This window comes from Anthonomus grandis, chromosome 14, assembly GCF_022605725.1.
Source record: "Anthonomus grandis grandis chromosome 14, icAntGran1.3, whole genome shotgun sequence".
Taxonomy (NCBI): domain Eukaryota; kingdom Metazoa; phylum Arthropoda; class Insecta; order Coleoptera; family Curculionidae; genus Anthonomus; species Anthonomus grandis.
This window is the reverse complement of record NC_065559.1, coordinates 6,855,622-6,873,701: the sequence shown is the minus strand read 5'-3', so window position 1 is coordinate 6,873,701 and position 18,080 is coordinate 6,855,622. Positions and strand designations below refer to the sequence as shown.

Genomic DNA, 18,080 nt, shown 5'->3' with positions numbered 1-18,080 from the left:
AACCTTTTTCTTTAATCAACGGCCTAAGTAATTTTCAATGTTACTTTTCTTTCTTTTAAACCGATTTAATGCATGAGTTGAAAGGAAGTATACAACAAAACGCATTAAATCGTATTAAATATAATTACTAAAAAAATTGTTTGTTATTTAGGAGCTTCTTTTAATACTGTGAGAGCCAATATAAAGATTGCTTTTTACAAAAATGATTAGGCAAGTAAAATTTCATATGAACATATTCCTTTTGCCTACCCGATAGACTTGCATAACTTGACATATCTTAAACATATCTATAATGGACATTGTTAGGGTGTATTTTAATATGTTAAAGAAATCCATATATAAAAACGTATTCTAATTACTTAAACGATAATTAAAAACACTTACATGTACTGCATCAGGTGGCCCCTCAGGTGGTTCCTGGTTGTCATGCTCCAAAGGCTGTTTTCTTGCAGCTCTTCTACTTAAATATTAATTCCTTAAATTACATTATTTTATACAAATTTAAAGCTCTTATAGTCAATCACTGCTTTAATCTTATGAACTACAGTACATTGTACATTTTTTACTGTCTTACAGATAACATTGACTAGTTTCAGTATTTTCTATTTACATAAATATTGTCCAATCATTTACAACAGCCGGAAAACTTTGAGGCTTCAAATTCTAGTCGTAAAAATACTTTAGCAGATGTTTCTCTTCTTATTTCTTTGAGACATTTTGATTTATCACAACTTGAGATAATCATTTAAATTTTTCCCGGAAGTTGAAACAATATTCATTTCTCTCTTGTCTTTTGGTTAGTTTTCTTAAAGCTCTTCCAAGCTATTGAAATCGAAACGACAAATGACTTAAGTCACTTATTTAAACATAAATGATATCAAGAGCATGTTCTTAGAACACTGAATTCAGTAAAACCAGAACTGAAAGGTTTGTAGGGGACGATATGGAATAAAATATAGAAAAAGCACTTCTTTCAGAGATCTTGCACCTGAATAACTTGTTCAGTTTGGCAACCAGTAATTTAAAAAAAACCCATCCACTTTTCCAACCTTATACTTCATGAATGTTATTTAAAATGATACAGAACTTGAAGAACGTATAGCAAATGTCAGAAATATGTTGGCACAATACCTATAAAGCCGTGTCGTATTTGGATGATAGGGCTACCAGCCTCCATACATTTCAATTTTCGTATTCTGATGATTCTTTTCGGCCTGGGCATGCATAGTGGCCGAAGTCCGTCTATAGCAATGCCCAGTAAACAAATGTGCGTCCGGTTTGTTTAAATATTTCGCGATCCTCCTCGGTATTTCCCCAAAGGTGTTTCTACCCACCACATTGGTGGTGCACCTATTATTTTTAAAATATACGAAAAATCTGTTGTGTTCTGTATGGCCCGGTCTTAAGGCCAAATATTTCCGATATAACCCCAGAAAACTTGGCAAAGGTTCTTTGCCGTCTACGACGATAAACATGCGATCTATTTTAGTTTTGGACTCTTTAATAGAAATCAGCAATGAAGTGTCGAGGTCTTGGATATCGTTCGTTTCGAGTTTGGCCAACTCTTCGCGCCGACAAGCGCCGCATATCCCGAAAATTAAAGCGACTTTTAAGAATAAATAAATTTCATCCGGGGCCTTGATCAGGAACGTTTCGACCTCTTCTTTCGTTAAAAACTTCGATTTAGATGGAGCGTAACCCTCGCCTTTTTGCCTTAAAAGCTCGAGCAATCTCGGATATTGATTGATATCCACGTTATTGAGAAGATTTATCGTGGTTTTAAGCATCGAGTAATAACACCATAGTGAAGACGGTTTATGTCTCTTCGATTGATCTTCGAAATAATTGATTAAAGTGCTTTCGGTTAAACCCTCATTGAGGGATAACGATTTTTCTTGGCACCATTTTAAAAAGTCCTTATAAGTCCTCTCGTAGGTATGGCGGGATTTAGAGGGGAGTTGATTCAGTTTCGATTCGACGTCGAGCAGATTTGACGGTTCCGTTCCAAAAAAGTACGCATTATCTAAAATAGAGCGACTATTGAGAACTGAAGTTCAATTTGGTTAAGATCGCGTCAAATCAGAAGTGGGATTTTGTATTTGTATTCTTTTCAATGAGAGTTCATGATTAGTTAAGCGGAAGGAAGAGAAATCAGTAAAGTTTAAAGAAGGTTCGCGCCTAAGACTTAAGTTTTTTATAATGTAACTAATCCAATTAATTAAAAAAACTTGCATTATATTCAAGCCATCGGATACGAAAATATTAAAATGGCTTTAAACTGTCTATGGTAAAATTCCATAATAAAAGTAATAGGCTATTAAAAGTATTCATTAACGTTAAATCCGAGGTCGTGACAATATATAACAACTCTTACAGATCTTTTACGACTAGAAATTAAAGTGAATATAATTTAAAAATTAGATCATCAGAGCTAGCAACACCGCACATTTAAAAAATGCATTCTGACCTACATATCACAAGAAATCAACCTTGTTGCCTTATATTACATGAAATAGTAATATTTTTACAAATATAAACTACCAGATTTGTACCTTTACTTCACATGGCTTCAAATTTACCATTGAGAAACAATATTATCGGTATTCGTAAAATAATCTTGTAACCACTTAACAAAGTATAAAAAAATGTACACTAAACTATTAAGGATCCTTTAACTTACAACCTATACATTCATTTGAATATTTATAGTTACAAAACACTTTAAGAAAACACCAATGAGACTGATCTGTTCCCAAATAAGGTGACGCGTACGCAAAATTGAACAATAACTGAGTTCGCCAAGTTGCCACTTCGGCGCTGTTGGTCAGAGGTGTACACAAAAACACTATCAAATGTCTAACAGTGAGCCGAGCCAATTAGAGTGAGGTAAACTTCTGACCAACAGCGCCGATGCGGATACTTTCTGAAACTAGTTATCGTTCATTTTTAGGTACGCATGCTTATTATTAACACATAAAACATGAAACAAATTGCCGCACCTTTGTCGAAACGTTGTGTTAACACTTGTCACCTGTCTCGAACTGTCATCTGATTATCAGACAACAACTGCTAACACAATTGCGCAATCGCTCCTCGAAAGGCACGGCAATTTTATTTTTATTAAAAGTGCAAAGTTACATTTTATTATTAACCATTTTGATAGTGTAACCTTACATAGAGGGGATTTGTACCACTCCCCATGACACTTTTCATAAGAAACCGAGAAAGTTTTGTCACTTTCACATGTGGTGACAGTTGAAAAGTGTAATTTTTTATAAGCAAAAAATGTCATGTTAGTCATGGGTCAACAATGTGTCGTGTGTGTCAGTGTGAAGGTCCTCAGTTTGTCTAAACTTCACAGTTTTAGAAGAAGAAGACCTCAAAACTGTTGTTCTGTTTGAGGACTCCCTAAAACTGTAATTTCAAAAACAAAGGTAAGGACACAAAGTCACGGTTCTCATCCAATCTATATAATTTCTTAAAAAAACTTAAAAGCTACACGTGTTTCGCTCCTGTCGGAGCATCATCAGGCCTAGACCTACACAGATCACATTACAACTCATTGTTGTCATCACATTACAAATTGTTGTAATGTGATCTGTGTAGGTCTAGGCCTGATGATGCTCCGACAGGAGCGAAATACGTGTAGCTTTTAAGCTTTTTTAAGAAATTATATAGATTGGATGAGACCGTGACTTTGTGTCCTTACCTTTGTTTTTGAAATGTGATCTGTGTAGGTCTAGGCCTGATGATGCTCCGACAGGAGCGAAATACGTGTAGCTTTTAAGCTTTTTTAAGAAATTATATAGATTGGATGAGACCGTGACTTTGTGACCTTACCTTTGTTTTTGTTTTCGTTTGGTCTCTTAGAGAAAAATGGATGATACGTTTCTATCTGTAATTTCAAGGTGAGAATATGTAAAAATTGATGATTTGCATTCATCAAGGAGATTTGAATAATTATAAACTACTCACATTAACCCAGTTGGCTAAATGAATTAATGTGAGGTTTCAAGAAAGTGTTTTTTTTTTTAATGAAATATTATTACTCAACAAAAAGAACTCAAAAGTAGGTTTCTTTTTATTGATGCCTGACACTAAAAATTCAAAAGCCTTGAATTTATGAAGGGTTTTACAGTCAAAAGCCAAAATGACATCCTTGCTATAAAGGAATAGAAAAAATGTAATTTTGGCCAATTACCATAAAAACCTGTACTTCCTTTAGCAGTTATATAATTCTTGAGTTTTAAATTTTAAGTATCACAATTACCAACCTAAAATTAAGGTTACATACATTTTTAGTATTTAAATATATGTAATTAATATGCAGGGTTATCAGCTAGCTAGCCACTGTATATATAGGAGTATGAGAACTATAATTAGATAAAAAAGATAGTGAATTGGTAGAAATACCATTGAAAATTGATTAACTAAATACATTTTTTATTACTCTTTTTATATTCAACATTAAATAAGTCAGTGCCATCACAAATGTAAGAATGGCATTCACTTCACACACAAAATGTGAGGAAACAAAGTGTTGCCTAAATAAAACTACAGAAGACATGGAATCTAAAGACCATCCCTTAACCTCTATAAACCTCTCAAGAGATGTAGGAGTCACTCTAAAACAATTTAGAGTGATAAAATATCCCCTAAAAGGCTCACAGTGGCAAGGAGGATGCTAAAGAAACCATTACAAAATTATTCCAATCAAAATAGAGAAGCCAAAGCTTGTATGGTGTTTTTAGAAAATTCCAAAAACATAATGTACAAGCCCTGTTAATCACTGAATGCTAAATGTAGCACTCAAAACTGATCAATTTGGAAATATCAAAAAAGACACTTTCAAAGTAGAAGTCTACTAAAACAAAACTGCTTTAGTATAGGAAGTAAATAAATTGACTTATGCAAAATATGCATAAGTCGTAATGAAAAATGCATTTGTAAAAGAATACAAATACAAAAAAATGGATATGACAATATAAAATTAAAAAATGGATTTTTTTACACTTAACAAATTAAACATCACCTTACTTGACCAAATGAAATAGCAATAAGTTTTAAGTTAGGGTTTCAAAAATTTCAAAATTCAAATGGTTATTTCACCAAAACTAGTCTTGACAAAAACAATTTGATTCAAAATTCAAAAGTAAAAAATCCTAAACCTTTCCAAATTGTTATGATTATGATAACTTGGAAGTTTTTCTTGCTGTTCTATGATTTAGTCTTTCATATGTTGAGAGGGTCAAGTAAAATGATGTTACTTATGCAACATGTAACTGGATCAAAAAACAAAAATAAAATCAAACGAATTGAATGCAAAAGATTCTAGTAAACAAACCTAAATATATGGGAGCACATTTTAGGACAGCATGCAATAATATCCTAATAGTACCAACCTGAAAAAAAATTCTCAAGATTACTTAATAATTTAATAAAGCCAAAATACAAAAGGTGCTATTTGTAGGTACAATATAACAACTTAACTGATAAGGACAGTTAAGGCATCACTGTGAACATTTCGATTTACAGCACTTTAAAGTAAGTGCTGTAATTGAATGGGTTTTATTGCTATGATATAACACATTTAATTACTTGCACTTTATTAAACATCAAAAGTCATATGATACATCTTTTTATAAAGTACTAAAAAGATATGGCATAATGATTTTTGCATTAAGTAATCTTTTGAATATATTTAAAATGCAAAGAGATTTTAGTCATTAATAATAATATAAATAAGATTTTTATAACCTAGCATGATTATTCTCTATAAATTGTTGTGTTAAGCTATTAATGCTTCCTTTAATATAGAGAAATTTTTTTACAAAATGCGTCGCGATCATTAGAAATTGTTGTTAATCTTAAAGGCATGCCCATATAAAACTGAGACATACACAATTTTATTTATTAAAATAATATTTTCAGCAAAATATTATCTTTCCTAACCTTCAAAAGAGCATACTCTCTTTTATGCATTAATTACTTTCGGAAAGTAAGCAGCAAAATTCGAAATTCCTTCTGACCAGGATGACAATACTAACATAAAAATTATAGACATTTCTCTTATTGAAAAATCACTTTTATAAAACAAACAAAAGCAACACAAAATAAGTCCCTCCATGTGCTACCATACCAGTTACAATATGCACAAGTTTCCAAATAACGCAATAAAAAAAATCCACCTACCTTGGCCTTCTCCTGTGCCGTCAGCACTGGTACCTGCCTGTGGTTCCGTTTCCTCGCCTTCCATCATAGAATAATCCTCAGTGTCATCAACAGTGGTATCATCCAAAGTGTCATCGCCAAAATTATCGTCTCCGTCGTCTGGTATCGTTACCGATTGGTTTTGATCATACGGTTCGACTTTAAACTGTTGCATAGAGCCGCCGGTTGAGCTCGTGTTCGTTTCCGGTATAGCTGAGATCGGTTCGGTTTTGGCGGTAATCGAGGATACGGGCGGATTCGATTGAGAGTCGTTCGAGGAGACGCTCAATCGCGGTCGTTTTTGCGCCTTTGAGGAGATCGGCGCGGGAACCGAGATTGGAGACGGTGCCGGTTGTTTTTTCGGTCTCGGTTTGTAATCGGTATCGACGTGTTGTCGACTGCTGCTCGTGGTCGATTTTACGTCGTGTGTCGAGTCCGATTCGGCATCCGCGGAACCCTGAAATAAATATAAAAATGTTTGTAAAAACATGAAAGATTTAGTTTTTACTAGAATTGCAAACGCTAATAATAACTATAAGTTGTATCAAATAAAACTAAATTTCACTGATTGTGTTGTTACCAAATGACATATTGCTCTAAGATTGGTTCAAGTAAATTTTGGGTTCTTTTAAGCATTATACAGGGTGTCCAGAAGCTAGATGCAATCCTTTAAGGGGGTGATATTGAAACGTAAAAAATAAATATGGAGTTAAAATAAAAATGCTTTGTTTTATGTTTAAATAATTGTTATGAAAATGCTTTCGCCGTCTTACTGAAGTTGGCATTGGGAATAATCCGGCACGTGGAGTCAACCCTGGCCATAATAATGTAGAGATTGAGGAGCAAATACTGGAAGCTTTTACCGCAGACCCTACTGCAAGCGTCAGAAAAGTAGCTGAAGACCTTGGCCTTTCTAGATGAAAGGTGTGGACGACCATGAAGAAAGATGGACAGTATTTTTTTCATGGTACGGGGGTGCAGGGCTTACAAGAAGAAGACCCTGCAAGACGAATTCAGTTCTGCCGCTTTTTATTGAACATGGACATCGAGGACCCGTTATTCTTCAGAAGTATATTGTGGACAGACGAGTCCAATTTTTCCAGGGAGGGTTTTACCAACTTCCACAACCTCCACGAATGGACTGCCAAAGATGCAAATCTGCACTGGAAAAAACAAAAATCATTTCAAACAGATTTTCGGTCAATGTGTGGGCCGGAGTAATAGGCAAGACTATTATTGTGCCACATTTTCTGCCAGAGAATTTAAATGGTGCCAACTATTTAGATTTTCTACAAAATGATATCCCCGTTCTTCTAGACGAAGCTGGATTATTGGAACGAGAAAGACCAATAATCTTTCAGCAAGATGGTTGTCCAGCGCATTGGTCCTTGGCTGTCAGGAATTACTTAGACGACTGTTTTCCGGACGGTTGGATCGGTAGAGGCGGAACCTTTCCTTGGCCTCCTTGATCGCCTGACCTAACTCCGTTGGATTTTTTCATATGGGGCCGGGCAAAGGAGCTTGTATACACCACCGAAATAAGAACAAGAGAAGAGTTGATTCGCAAAATAAATGAAGCATTTGGCAGGATGAAAGAAGATATGACCATAAGAGTGATATCTAAAAATAAAGGGCGTTTCAATGTCTCTATTTTTTCTATAAGTTTACACAGAAGCTTGGAATTGATCGTATTTTTATTAATACACATTAGACAAAACAAAATAAACTTTGAAACACCGATACTAATTGTAATTTGGGCTCTATTACCGTTTAAGTGTAAAATTTTGGTATTTCTTGAGAAAAATGCAAAAATTGCCATAAAAAATTTATAAACAAATCCCTTAAAGGATTGCATCTGGCTTCCGGACACCCTGTATATCCATACAAAATATTATTCATCAGAGTAGTCAAAGTCAAGATAAGCTTTATTATCAAAAGACTCTACATCTTGTTGATAAAGCATAGTATACTAGTCAATATTTTGTATCCTATACTTACATAGGACCTAGGTTCAGATATATAAAAATAATATAAACAAATATTAAGGTAGAAATAGGGTCAATGCATCAACATAAATTACTCAATTAATTTACATGGGTAAGAAAATGTTCTTACACCACCTTCAATCACGAGAAATCACTTTCCTCTTCAAACAAGAAAACTTCACTCTAATATTACATATATTCAAAAAGACATATTATACTCTAGACAAGTTTTTTTAATGATGTTCTATCTTGATTACCGAATATGTATACATGATTTAAAAAAATAAACTATTATTATTTAAAGTTTTCCTGACTTAGATTAACCCTAGAACGCACGCGCTTGGGTAAAATATACCCACGCCTTTTTCTTTGGTCCGTATCTTTGTGAAACGCGCGAATATCCGCCCCCCACCTATAGTACCTTCCTAAAATAGATTATTCGTCAGTTTCGTTTCGGTGACCATCTCTGCCGAACGCTAAAAATTTTTTTGTCTGCTATTGTTTTTGGCTGGGTAAAATTTACCCATAGCGCGAGCGGTTACGTTCCAGTTTTTAAGTGTTTTGTTACCAACAGGTAAGTGTTATTTTTTTATTATTTAGGTGATGTCTGCATTGACATATTTTTTGCAGGCATAATATTATTCTAACAAATGGATAAAAAAACTAAAGATCAGTTGCTAAAATGGTACGACGAGTTAGAAAGTGACCAAGGCGAAGATATTCTAGGAGGTCATGAAACAGATGAAGAAGATAATCTACACATTAGTGATCACGACTCGGCTTCAGAGGAGGATCCTTTTGAAGAAAATGAAGCAATAATGAACATACCTGATGATATTCCCCTTTCCAATTTTGTGCGGAACTATGTCGGACGCCTAAACCCAATAAGGTAACTGATCGACACAAACCAGGAGTACGTCCTGAAGCGAAGCATACAAAGACGCCTCTAGAATCTCTTAGTCTTTTTTTATCTAATGATTTGCTTCAAAAAATTGTAGATTACTCCAACATTTACATTGATAAAATTAAACGCCAGTACTCACGTGAACGAGATGCTTTGCATACAAATTTACATGAAATAAAAGCCGTTATCGGGCTTTTGTACCTGGCTGGAGTTGCTAAGTCGTCACATGTCAACATATACAATTTATAGGCAACTGATGGTATGGGTTTGGATATATTTCCTGCTGTGATGTCGATATCTCGATTTAAATTTTTGATGAGATGTCTGCGTTTCGACAATATTTTGGATCGCCAAGGGCGAAAATTAGAAGACAAATTAGCTCCAGTTCGTGACATGTTTGAAGATTTTGTCCAAAAATGTCAAAACATGTACACCGTATCAGAGAATGTGACAACAGACGAAATGTTAGAAGCCTTCCGTGGGCGATGTGGGTTTCGGCAATATATAAAAAATAAACCGGCCCGTTACGGAATAAAAATGTTTGCCATGGTTGATTCAAAAAACTTTTATACATCTAATTTGGAAATATATGCAGGTAAACAGCCTCCGGACCATACTATCTTGATTACGATAATTGCATTTGAAGTAGTGAAGAGGTTGGTTTTTCCCATTTCAGGTACAGGACCGTAACGTGACCATGGATAATTGGATCACTAGCGTTCCTTTATCCGAAGAGTTGATGAAAAACCATAACCTTACCATGGTAGGTACAATAAGGAAAAATAAAAGAGAAATACCAGTTGAATTTTGCTCTAAAAAGAAGAAGTCTGAAATTCCTTGTAATACATTTGGTTTCAAAAATTATATAACTTTGGTTTCGCATACATCACCAAAAGGCAAAACCTTACTACTCTCGACAATGCACCACAATGATGCTATAGATCTCGAAACTAAGGAAAAATTAAAACCTGAAATTATTACTTACTACAACAAGACAAAAGGCGCTGTTGATGTTGTAGATAAATGTGGGCAATACTGTGGTAAGAAGAAAGTTTCTGAAGGAGTTGAGGCTTTCTTTTTGTCAAGAACACATGAAAAACAGAGCAGCAATCACTACATTGCCAACAGACTTACTCCAAAAAATAAGGAAATATGCTGGAATTGAAACCATCGATAACGTTCAAATAGCAACTGTTATCAGAGGGAAGATGTGCCATCTGTACAAACAAAAAAGTCAGAAAAACTACAATTTGTTTCTACAGTTGCAAAATTTATATTTGTCGAGAGCATTAATACTGTTTTTGTGAAAATTGTGCAAAAAAAAAAGTTTTTTGTGTATTTAGTTAGTTCTAGTTACTTGTATTACCTGAAGGTTTAATAAATATTTGAAAAACCTCTTTGTTTAAATATGATCGCGAGCGTTTGCGTCTGAAAACTAGCGCGACCTCTGTAGGGTTAAATAAGGCTTTGTCAATAACTTGTTTAGGGTAATGAAGCTACTTTTTGAGTTTTAATTGGAAAAAAAACTTAAATTGTAGACTTCTTAACCAATGCTGTGTAAGGAATTAGTAGAATATTAAGTCCGAAATATTTCAAGTATTGTAATTAGTACAGAGTAACAGTTTCCAGAATAAACAAACTATAAAGAGTTACAATTTTTTCAGTCTACAAAGTCAGTCTCCATTCTTTGTGGCACAAATATACCTTACAGCAGGCTTCTGAAAAACAGAAATAGAGTTCACTAAAGAATGATTGATAAGGGTAAAATAAACTAATCTGTATAAGGAGCATCCAAGTTCAATGACCACCATTTGAACTGCAAAGTAACCAGATAAAATTTTATTTCAAAGAGCTAAAATATGGGATTTAAACTAAACAGATCAGAATCAATGGTTGTTCCAAAAACCTTGATTTCAGGTCAGCACCCAATGAAGATGTCAAAAAGCCCCAAAGCAGGGATGAAAGGAAAAAATAGTTGTCTTTGAAAGGTTTACCAAAAGATTAGAATTACTATTAAAGATTAAAATAAACTATTTATTTAACAACAAAAAAAATGCCAATATGATGAATTTGACAGAGTATGCTTAAAGGAATGCCCAATAAATACTAAATACAATTTTAGAAACACAATTATTAGTCTAAAAATAAAAGGGCATATGGAGTTCTATTGACATTTATAATCGAGAATACTTTTTTGGGTCATATGTTGAAAGCTGTAATCCAGGTGCTATAGGAGGACTTAAAGTGATGGAATATCTAGAAGACACACAAGTACCATATTCTGAATTTCTTGACTATTTATCAGGATTATTTCATACTATATCTACGGGTAAATCCCACAACTGCTACAATTTTTCCAAAGAAATTACTCAATTCCTGTGTGGGGTAACCATCCCCAAATACACCTTAGAGTTACTTAATTTATTATTTATTTTACAAGTATCAACAGCTACAAGTCCAATTTATCTGAATGCCTTCAACCATTGCCACCCAGATACTGTACTGGAGAAACAAAATAATGGACCCATATTCCAAGATTGACAAAACCAGCTATTGAAAAGATAGAGTCTCACTTTAACACTTAGCTCCTTGGTGGTTCTAACAATAAATCCAGAAATTTTTTGGGCATTTTTTACTTTTGATTGAATGTGTTTAGAAAGTGAAAGAGTCGGGTCAAAAATCACTCCTAGATCCTTCTGCTGGGGTACTCTTTGAGGTTGTTCACCATTAAAGGTGTAATTAAAAATTATGGGACTACTATTAAGGGTGAATGACGTACAAGCACACTTACTGACATTTAATCTAAAGTTATTTAACTCCAGCATTTAATAAGCACCAGCTCAAAACATCTGAAGAATTTATGTTGCAAAGCCTGACAATCATACACAGATTGAATCTGAAGGAAACACTTCAAATCGTCGGCAAAAAATAATCCCTTTGCATTTTTAATATTGCAAGTCAGACCATTGACAACAGCCAAAAACAAGAGTGGTCCAAGATTGTAGCCCCGAAGTACTTTTCAAGATACATGACTTGGAACCTTTAATTTCAAGATATTAAAACCTATAACTGAATTAGGCATGTAATAGATGAGTCTCCTACACAAGTCTGACAAAGATTTCAGGATTGTACAGTATCTCACTGTATCAAAAGCTTTCTCCATATCTGCATAGATAACATCAACCTGGGAATTACCATTAATAGCCTCATGGACATATTGACAGAATGAGACAAGATTAGTGAAGGTTGATTGCAACCAGCTATTTCATTAAATACACACTCAAAAATAATCAATTCCAAGACTTTAGAAATAGAGCTCATAATAGTAATTGGGCAGTAGTTCTTAATTTCATCTCTAGCACCAGATTTGTATATAAGAATTATTTTGGTAATTTTCCTTAATGAGATTTTTAACGCGAATTTGGGTGGACGAATCACAATCCTTGTTAGTCAGTTAGGCATTAGCATCCACCCCTTGTAGGTGAAGTCATCTCAATCAACCTACAGGGAAAACTAACCTGATTTATCCAGGAAATCAAGGAGGCCAGATCAGATTTAAAAGAAAATAAGGGAAAAATTGTGTGCATAACAAATGCATTCATTTACTAACAAGTGAATAATGTTTGTTGTTTATCAAATATAATTATCTAATCTTTTATCATTTTTTGCAGTAGAATAAGCATGAATGGTATCATAATTAAGGTATTAAATCATTATAGTATTCAGCTAATATATTCCATGCATTTTCCTAATTGGCAACATTTCAATAGTTGTAAAATATATCTGTTCTTTAAGCATTGTAATCAAAAATACAAAAAATGATTACTACAAAAATAAAATTCAGGAAAATAGTAATAGCATAAAAAAAAATATAAAATTTTATAAATGAGGCTGTAAATGAAAATGGGAATGAGGGTAAGGGGGAAATAAAAATGATTAGGTCGCAAAATGGTGATCAAATAATAAATCCTATAGAGATCGCTAATCATTTTAACAAGCATTTCATGAAGGTTGGTTTAAACCTATCAAAAAGCATTAATACTCCCCCTCACCCCTTCACAATAAACAGGACATTCCCAAATTCCATGTCTTTGAAACCCGTTACTCAGAATGAGATAATTAAATATATAAATTCTTTAAAAAATAATGGCTCACCTGGTAAAGATGGAATTTCTGCAAAAATCTTAAAACTGCTCCATATGCACATTTTACCACCACTTGTACATATTATAAACTTAATTTTTAAAACTGGTGTAGTGCCAAGTCATTTTAAAGTATCTGTGGTGAGTCCAGTTTTTAAGTCCGGAAGTAAGGAATTGATGGATAATTATAGACCAATAAGTGTCATCTCTAACCTGGGAAAAGTCTTCGAAAAATGCTTTAAGGATAGACTGTTATGTTATTTTGACCAAAATAATGTACTATCAAAAAATCAATTTAATTTTACTCGAGGAGTCAGTACAATAGATGCTATATATGAGCTTGTTAGTGATATAACTAAAAGTATGGACAAAAATAAAAAGTGTCTTGCGGTGTTTCTCGACCTAACAAAAGCATTCGATACAGTGTCACACCAAATATTATTACAAACATTAGAAAAATATGGCATCAGAGGCAAAGTATTACAACTTTTACAGAGTTATCTATCAAACAGAATGCAATACACCAAGATAAAAAATAACCTTAGCGATCCTGATATCATTAAAATTGGAATACCGCAGGGCACTGTACTAGGACCCCTACTTTTCAATGTTTATATAAATGCAGTGAATGATATAAAAACTCCTGGCAAAGTAATATCCTATGCAGATGATACAGGAATTATATTTATTGGAGACACATGGCAAGAGGCAAAAGTTAAGTTTCAAGAAGGTCTATCATTAATCAAAAATTTTTTCGACACCTTTAAATTGTCACTAAATCCAAAAAAATCTAAATATATAGCATTTTCCATAAACAGTTCAAATAGACCAAACTTTCAAAATATTATCGTAAACAATATTAATGAACCAATTGCACAGGTAAACTCTATAAAATATTTGGGAGTCCATATAGACAAACATCTAAAATGGGATATACACATTGATTATTTAACAAAAAAGATAAAGGCACTCTTACATAAATTTTATTTAGTAAGGGAAATTTTGTGCAGAAAACTCATTGTGTTGATCTATAAAGCTCTCGTGGAACCCCTATTAAGGTATGGGATATTGATTTGGGGTGGGGCATATGAAAACAGTCTAAAAAATCTTAAAACAATACAAAACTCAATAGTAAAGATAATGTTAAAGAGACCTAGGTTATTTTCAACAAAGCAATTATATAATTCTGAAATACAAGATTTGAAAACTCTTTTTATAACAACCTGTTGCTCTTATGTTCATAAATTCTATGGTAAACAAAGTATAATAAACCATAGACACCAAACCCATATTGAAGTTGAATATATTGAATTGTTAAATACATCAGTTTATTGTGTAAAAAAAAAACCTCAAGGTTTGTTAGGGTATATTGCAATCATGAGTGATTTCCCAGATCAAAATTGTTGTCACTACTCAGGTGCAAAAATGTTTGTTTGGCAATATCTTAAAAACAAGACCTGAACCGAAGAAATAAATATCACCTCCAAAATCAGTGACACCAAAATATCCTAAAAACCATTCAGAACTTTGCACCCAACAGAGTTTTTTCTTATATACAGTTTATTAAAAAGGGCTGAAGTTTGGGATGCAAAGCTTGCCATTTGTAAAATTTTTGAAACCCTGCCAACTGCATAAATAACTACATAACTTTCAGATGGGGGATTTGCAGCTAGACAGCTGAAGTGTTTTTTTTTTAACAAATCGGGATAAGCTTATCAATTGAGAATTGATGTGCCCCAGATGACATGCGGTTTGTTATCTTGCTTTTTGAAAATATGTAGCAGAGTTCTAGATAGTTTTTAACAAGGCAGGTTAAAAACATGCTGGCCAATGCAAAATTATTTTGCACTGCTGCAAAAGTTTGTCAGTTATGGCTTAAACTGGAAACTGATCGGCAGTGCATTTATAACACTTTAGAATAATATTTTATGTGACTATTAGTTAATCACAATTATAAAAGTTAGTACTTTAACCTACACTCAAAGACTTTTTATCTATTGCCACCCCTATATCTCTTCAGATGATGGTACTAAAGCTGATTTGGACCCAGATTAAAATTGAAGACATCTCCATATGAATACTCCAGCACAATTTTAGAACCAAATCAGTAAGGACCATCTTCACTGAATAAAAATATGATTAAGTCAATTAACATGAATCAAATGAGCCAAGATTGATCCCTGTGATCCTACAGTTTTTTCTAATGGGAGAAAAACTTGTTTGAAAGCTACTATACTGTGATATTTTATACTGTGGCAACTTCATGACAAATCATGTACTTATTAAAAGCCATATTAAAAAATATTTACCATGCATATCTCTTTGCACGAATTCTTTGCACCCTAAGATTTCTTTTACCTTTGAGGCAGAACAAAATGGTAAACTGCCATTCCTAGACCTCCTTATAGAAAGACTCAATAATAAACTAATATTTGAAATATATCGTAAACCCACAACTACTGATAATGTCATTCAATATGCTTCTATTTCTCCCTATCCATACAAATTTGCCTCCTTCAATTCTTTCTTTTACAGACTTTTTAACATCGCCCTGTCAAAGGAAGCGTTTGCTAAAGAGCTTAATATTATAAAACATATTGCTTTTAATAATGGATTCCTACTTTACTTAATTAACAAATTATACTTTAAGTTCTACTAAAGGGAAAAAGCTTGACCTTCTGGAGAGGATGGAAATTACTAAAGCCAAGAAGAGTCCTCTTGTCTGTGTTAATGACGTATTTAATTTTGAACCCAACCTTATTTTTAATAACCTTATTTAATCAATTTTATATTTACATAATCTCTTCCAACTGAAATAAGTTTAATATTGTGTTAGAATGCCTTGGCTTAACAACAAATATTTTGAACTTCTCCTCAGTGTTCCGGTAACCCATAGGTTATAGTCTCTGGCTTGTAAGCTTGTTGTCGTGGGTTCGATTCATCTCTGAATCATTTTTGTTCAAATTTTTATTTTTAAGAAAATTGTACTGTCCTTTTATTATTTATTGTGGTGGTTATTAAAACATACCTAGCGAGCGGTACTTTCCACCTTTGTATGTATATAGAATAGATGTAATTAATTTTTTGCATACAATAAAGATTTTTTTTTAAGTTATATGGTCCTACTAAGGGAGCTAATCATAACATTTAAGAGCAGAATATTTTTTTAAATAATTTACAAGCGTAACATGAAATGAACAAAAAAAAAATGCTTTCAGAATTTATCAGTAACTACGTTAATAACATGTTTACCAAATATTTAATACTTGGATCAAATGACATCCTGACGACTAGATTTCAGTGTAAATGGAGGCACATGCATCCCAAGCAGGGTAGATTGAATTTCATTTTTTTCTGTGTAAACACCTATTTTGAAGTACCAAAATGACAAGTATGACATTTTATTGGATGTTAGGTTATGAGGTTTTTATTGTTGTACACAAAAATAAAGATGAAAATACAGAGGACAAGAGCCTTGAAAAATAAATTATTAGTTTATTTTTATTATCTTTAAACAATAACGCTTTTAAACAATTTAGAAGCTATGTCCTATAATTCTTTATCTAAACTCACTTTAACTGACATTTTGATCCTAATAATCCTGGACTAATTTGACCCTCAAAATCAATCCTTGTAAACAGTAGCTAATGGCAGCCCAGTAAAATTCGATAAGGGAATTTGATGCTTCCCAAACAGGGTAGATTACATTTTTTTAAAGGTTAAGCCTTAAAAAAAAAATTCTTAGTTTATTTTTATTATTTTAAATAACAAAATTTAAAGATTTAGAGGTTATGTGCTATAATTCTTCCTCTAAATATACTTCAACTGAAATTTGGATCCTAGAGATAATTCCACACTAATTTAACCCTAAAAAATCAAACCTTATAAATAGGGCTGTACTAAATAAAAATAGTCTATCATTTGATCCATGGACCTAATAGAGCCGGGTAGCTAGTCAAAAGGCCGCAAATTCTCACTGCATTCAAGAAAATGGCCGACTATATCCCAACAAACTGCATCCAAGGTCAAAACAATAACACTTGAAAAATCAATAATAAACTTGGGGGGAGGGGGATTTTCAACACTAGATAAATAAAAAAGAAACATCAGGAATACTTACATTACCGTCCCCAGTCAGGCCTTTGATTTGCAAGGCCTCTGCAGTCTTAATGAAGGTAGTTAAATTATCCTGACTAACTTGTACTTCTCCCTGATACATAAACTGTAACAAATCACTAATGGCTACGTAACTAACGTCTTTCATAAAAACGATCGGGTGCTGGCACGGGTTCGCTTTGAAAAGTTCTTTAAAATAGGGACTGCAAACCGAGAGGACCATTTTATGGGCTTTCAAGTATTTGCCCTCGACCGCTAAGGTAACGTCCACCAATTCCTCGGTTTCGAGCAGGGCGTTCAAGCCCGAGCTCATATTTTTGTGGAAATTGTCCCAACATAACGAGAATTGTTCCGACGCCATGGTCGGTGCCTGCAACAAAACGGGAAACTAATTAATTATTAAAAATACACAATTGCATACAATGAAGGGACGCCATGATGGCTTCCCTGCAAACGGCAACCCAAGCCCACCAAAACAATAAAACGGCCTTTGAGGCAATTGTATTGTAAATACGCACCTAGTTTTTAACTCCCTTATTGGCGAAACGAATTAAAGACACTTTAGGGAGAAATTTTGAATAAAATCGGCACTTTTTACCGGTTTTCGCCACAAAAGTAACGGTGACCACCGGTGGGAGAAGCTGAACCAGAGACAAACGAAAATGGAGAGAAGCTGCGCGACGCGACACTTTGCTTATGCTACGGGATTGCCGGCGCAATGCA

At 33.6% G+C, this 18,080-nt stretch overlaps 1 protein-coding gene across 1 annotated transcript in view; it reads right to left on the bottom strand.

Annotated features, from left to right (window-relative positions):
- The window catches only part of LOC126744810 (glutamate receptor ionotropic, kainate 2-like), a 504,704-nt gene extending 486,624 nt beyond the window's left edge, over positions 1-18,080 (bottom strand). The window contains exons 1-3 of the mRNA XM_050452372.1: positions 17,876-18,080; positions 17,362-17,727; positions 6,193-6,667 (exon numbers count right to left, since the gene is read on the bottom strand). Coding sequence (XP_050308329.1) covers positions 6,193-6,667; positions 17,362-17,718 — 832 coding nt within the window. The 5' untranslated portion in view covers positions 17,719-17,727; positions 17,876-18,080. The remainder of the gene's footprint in view (positions 1-6,192; positions 6,668-17,361; positions 17,728-17,875) is intronic.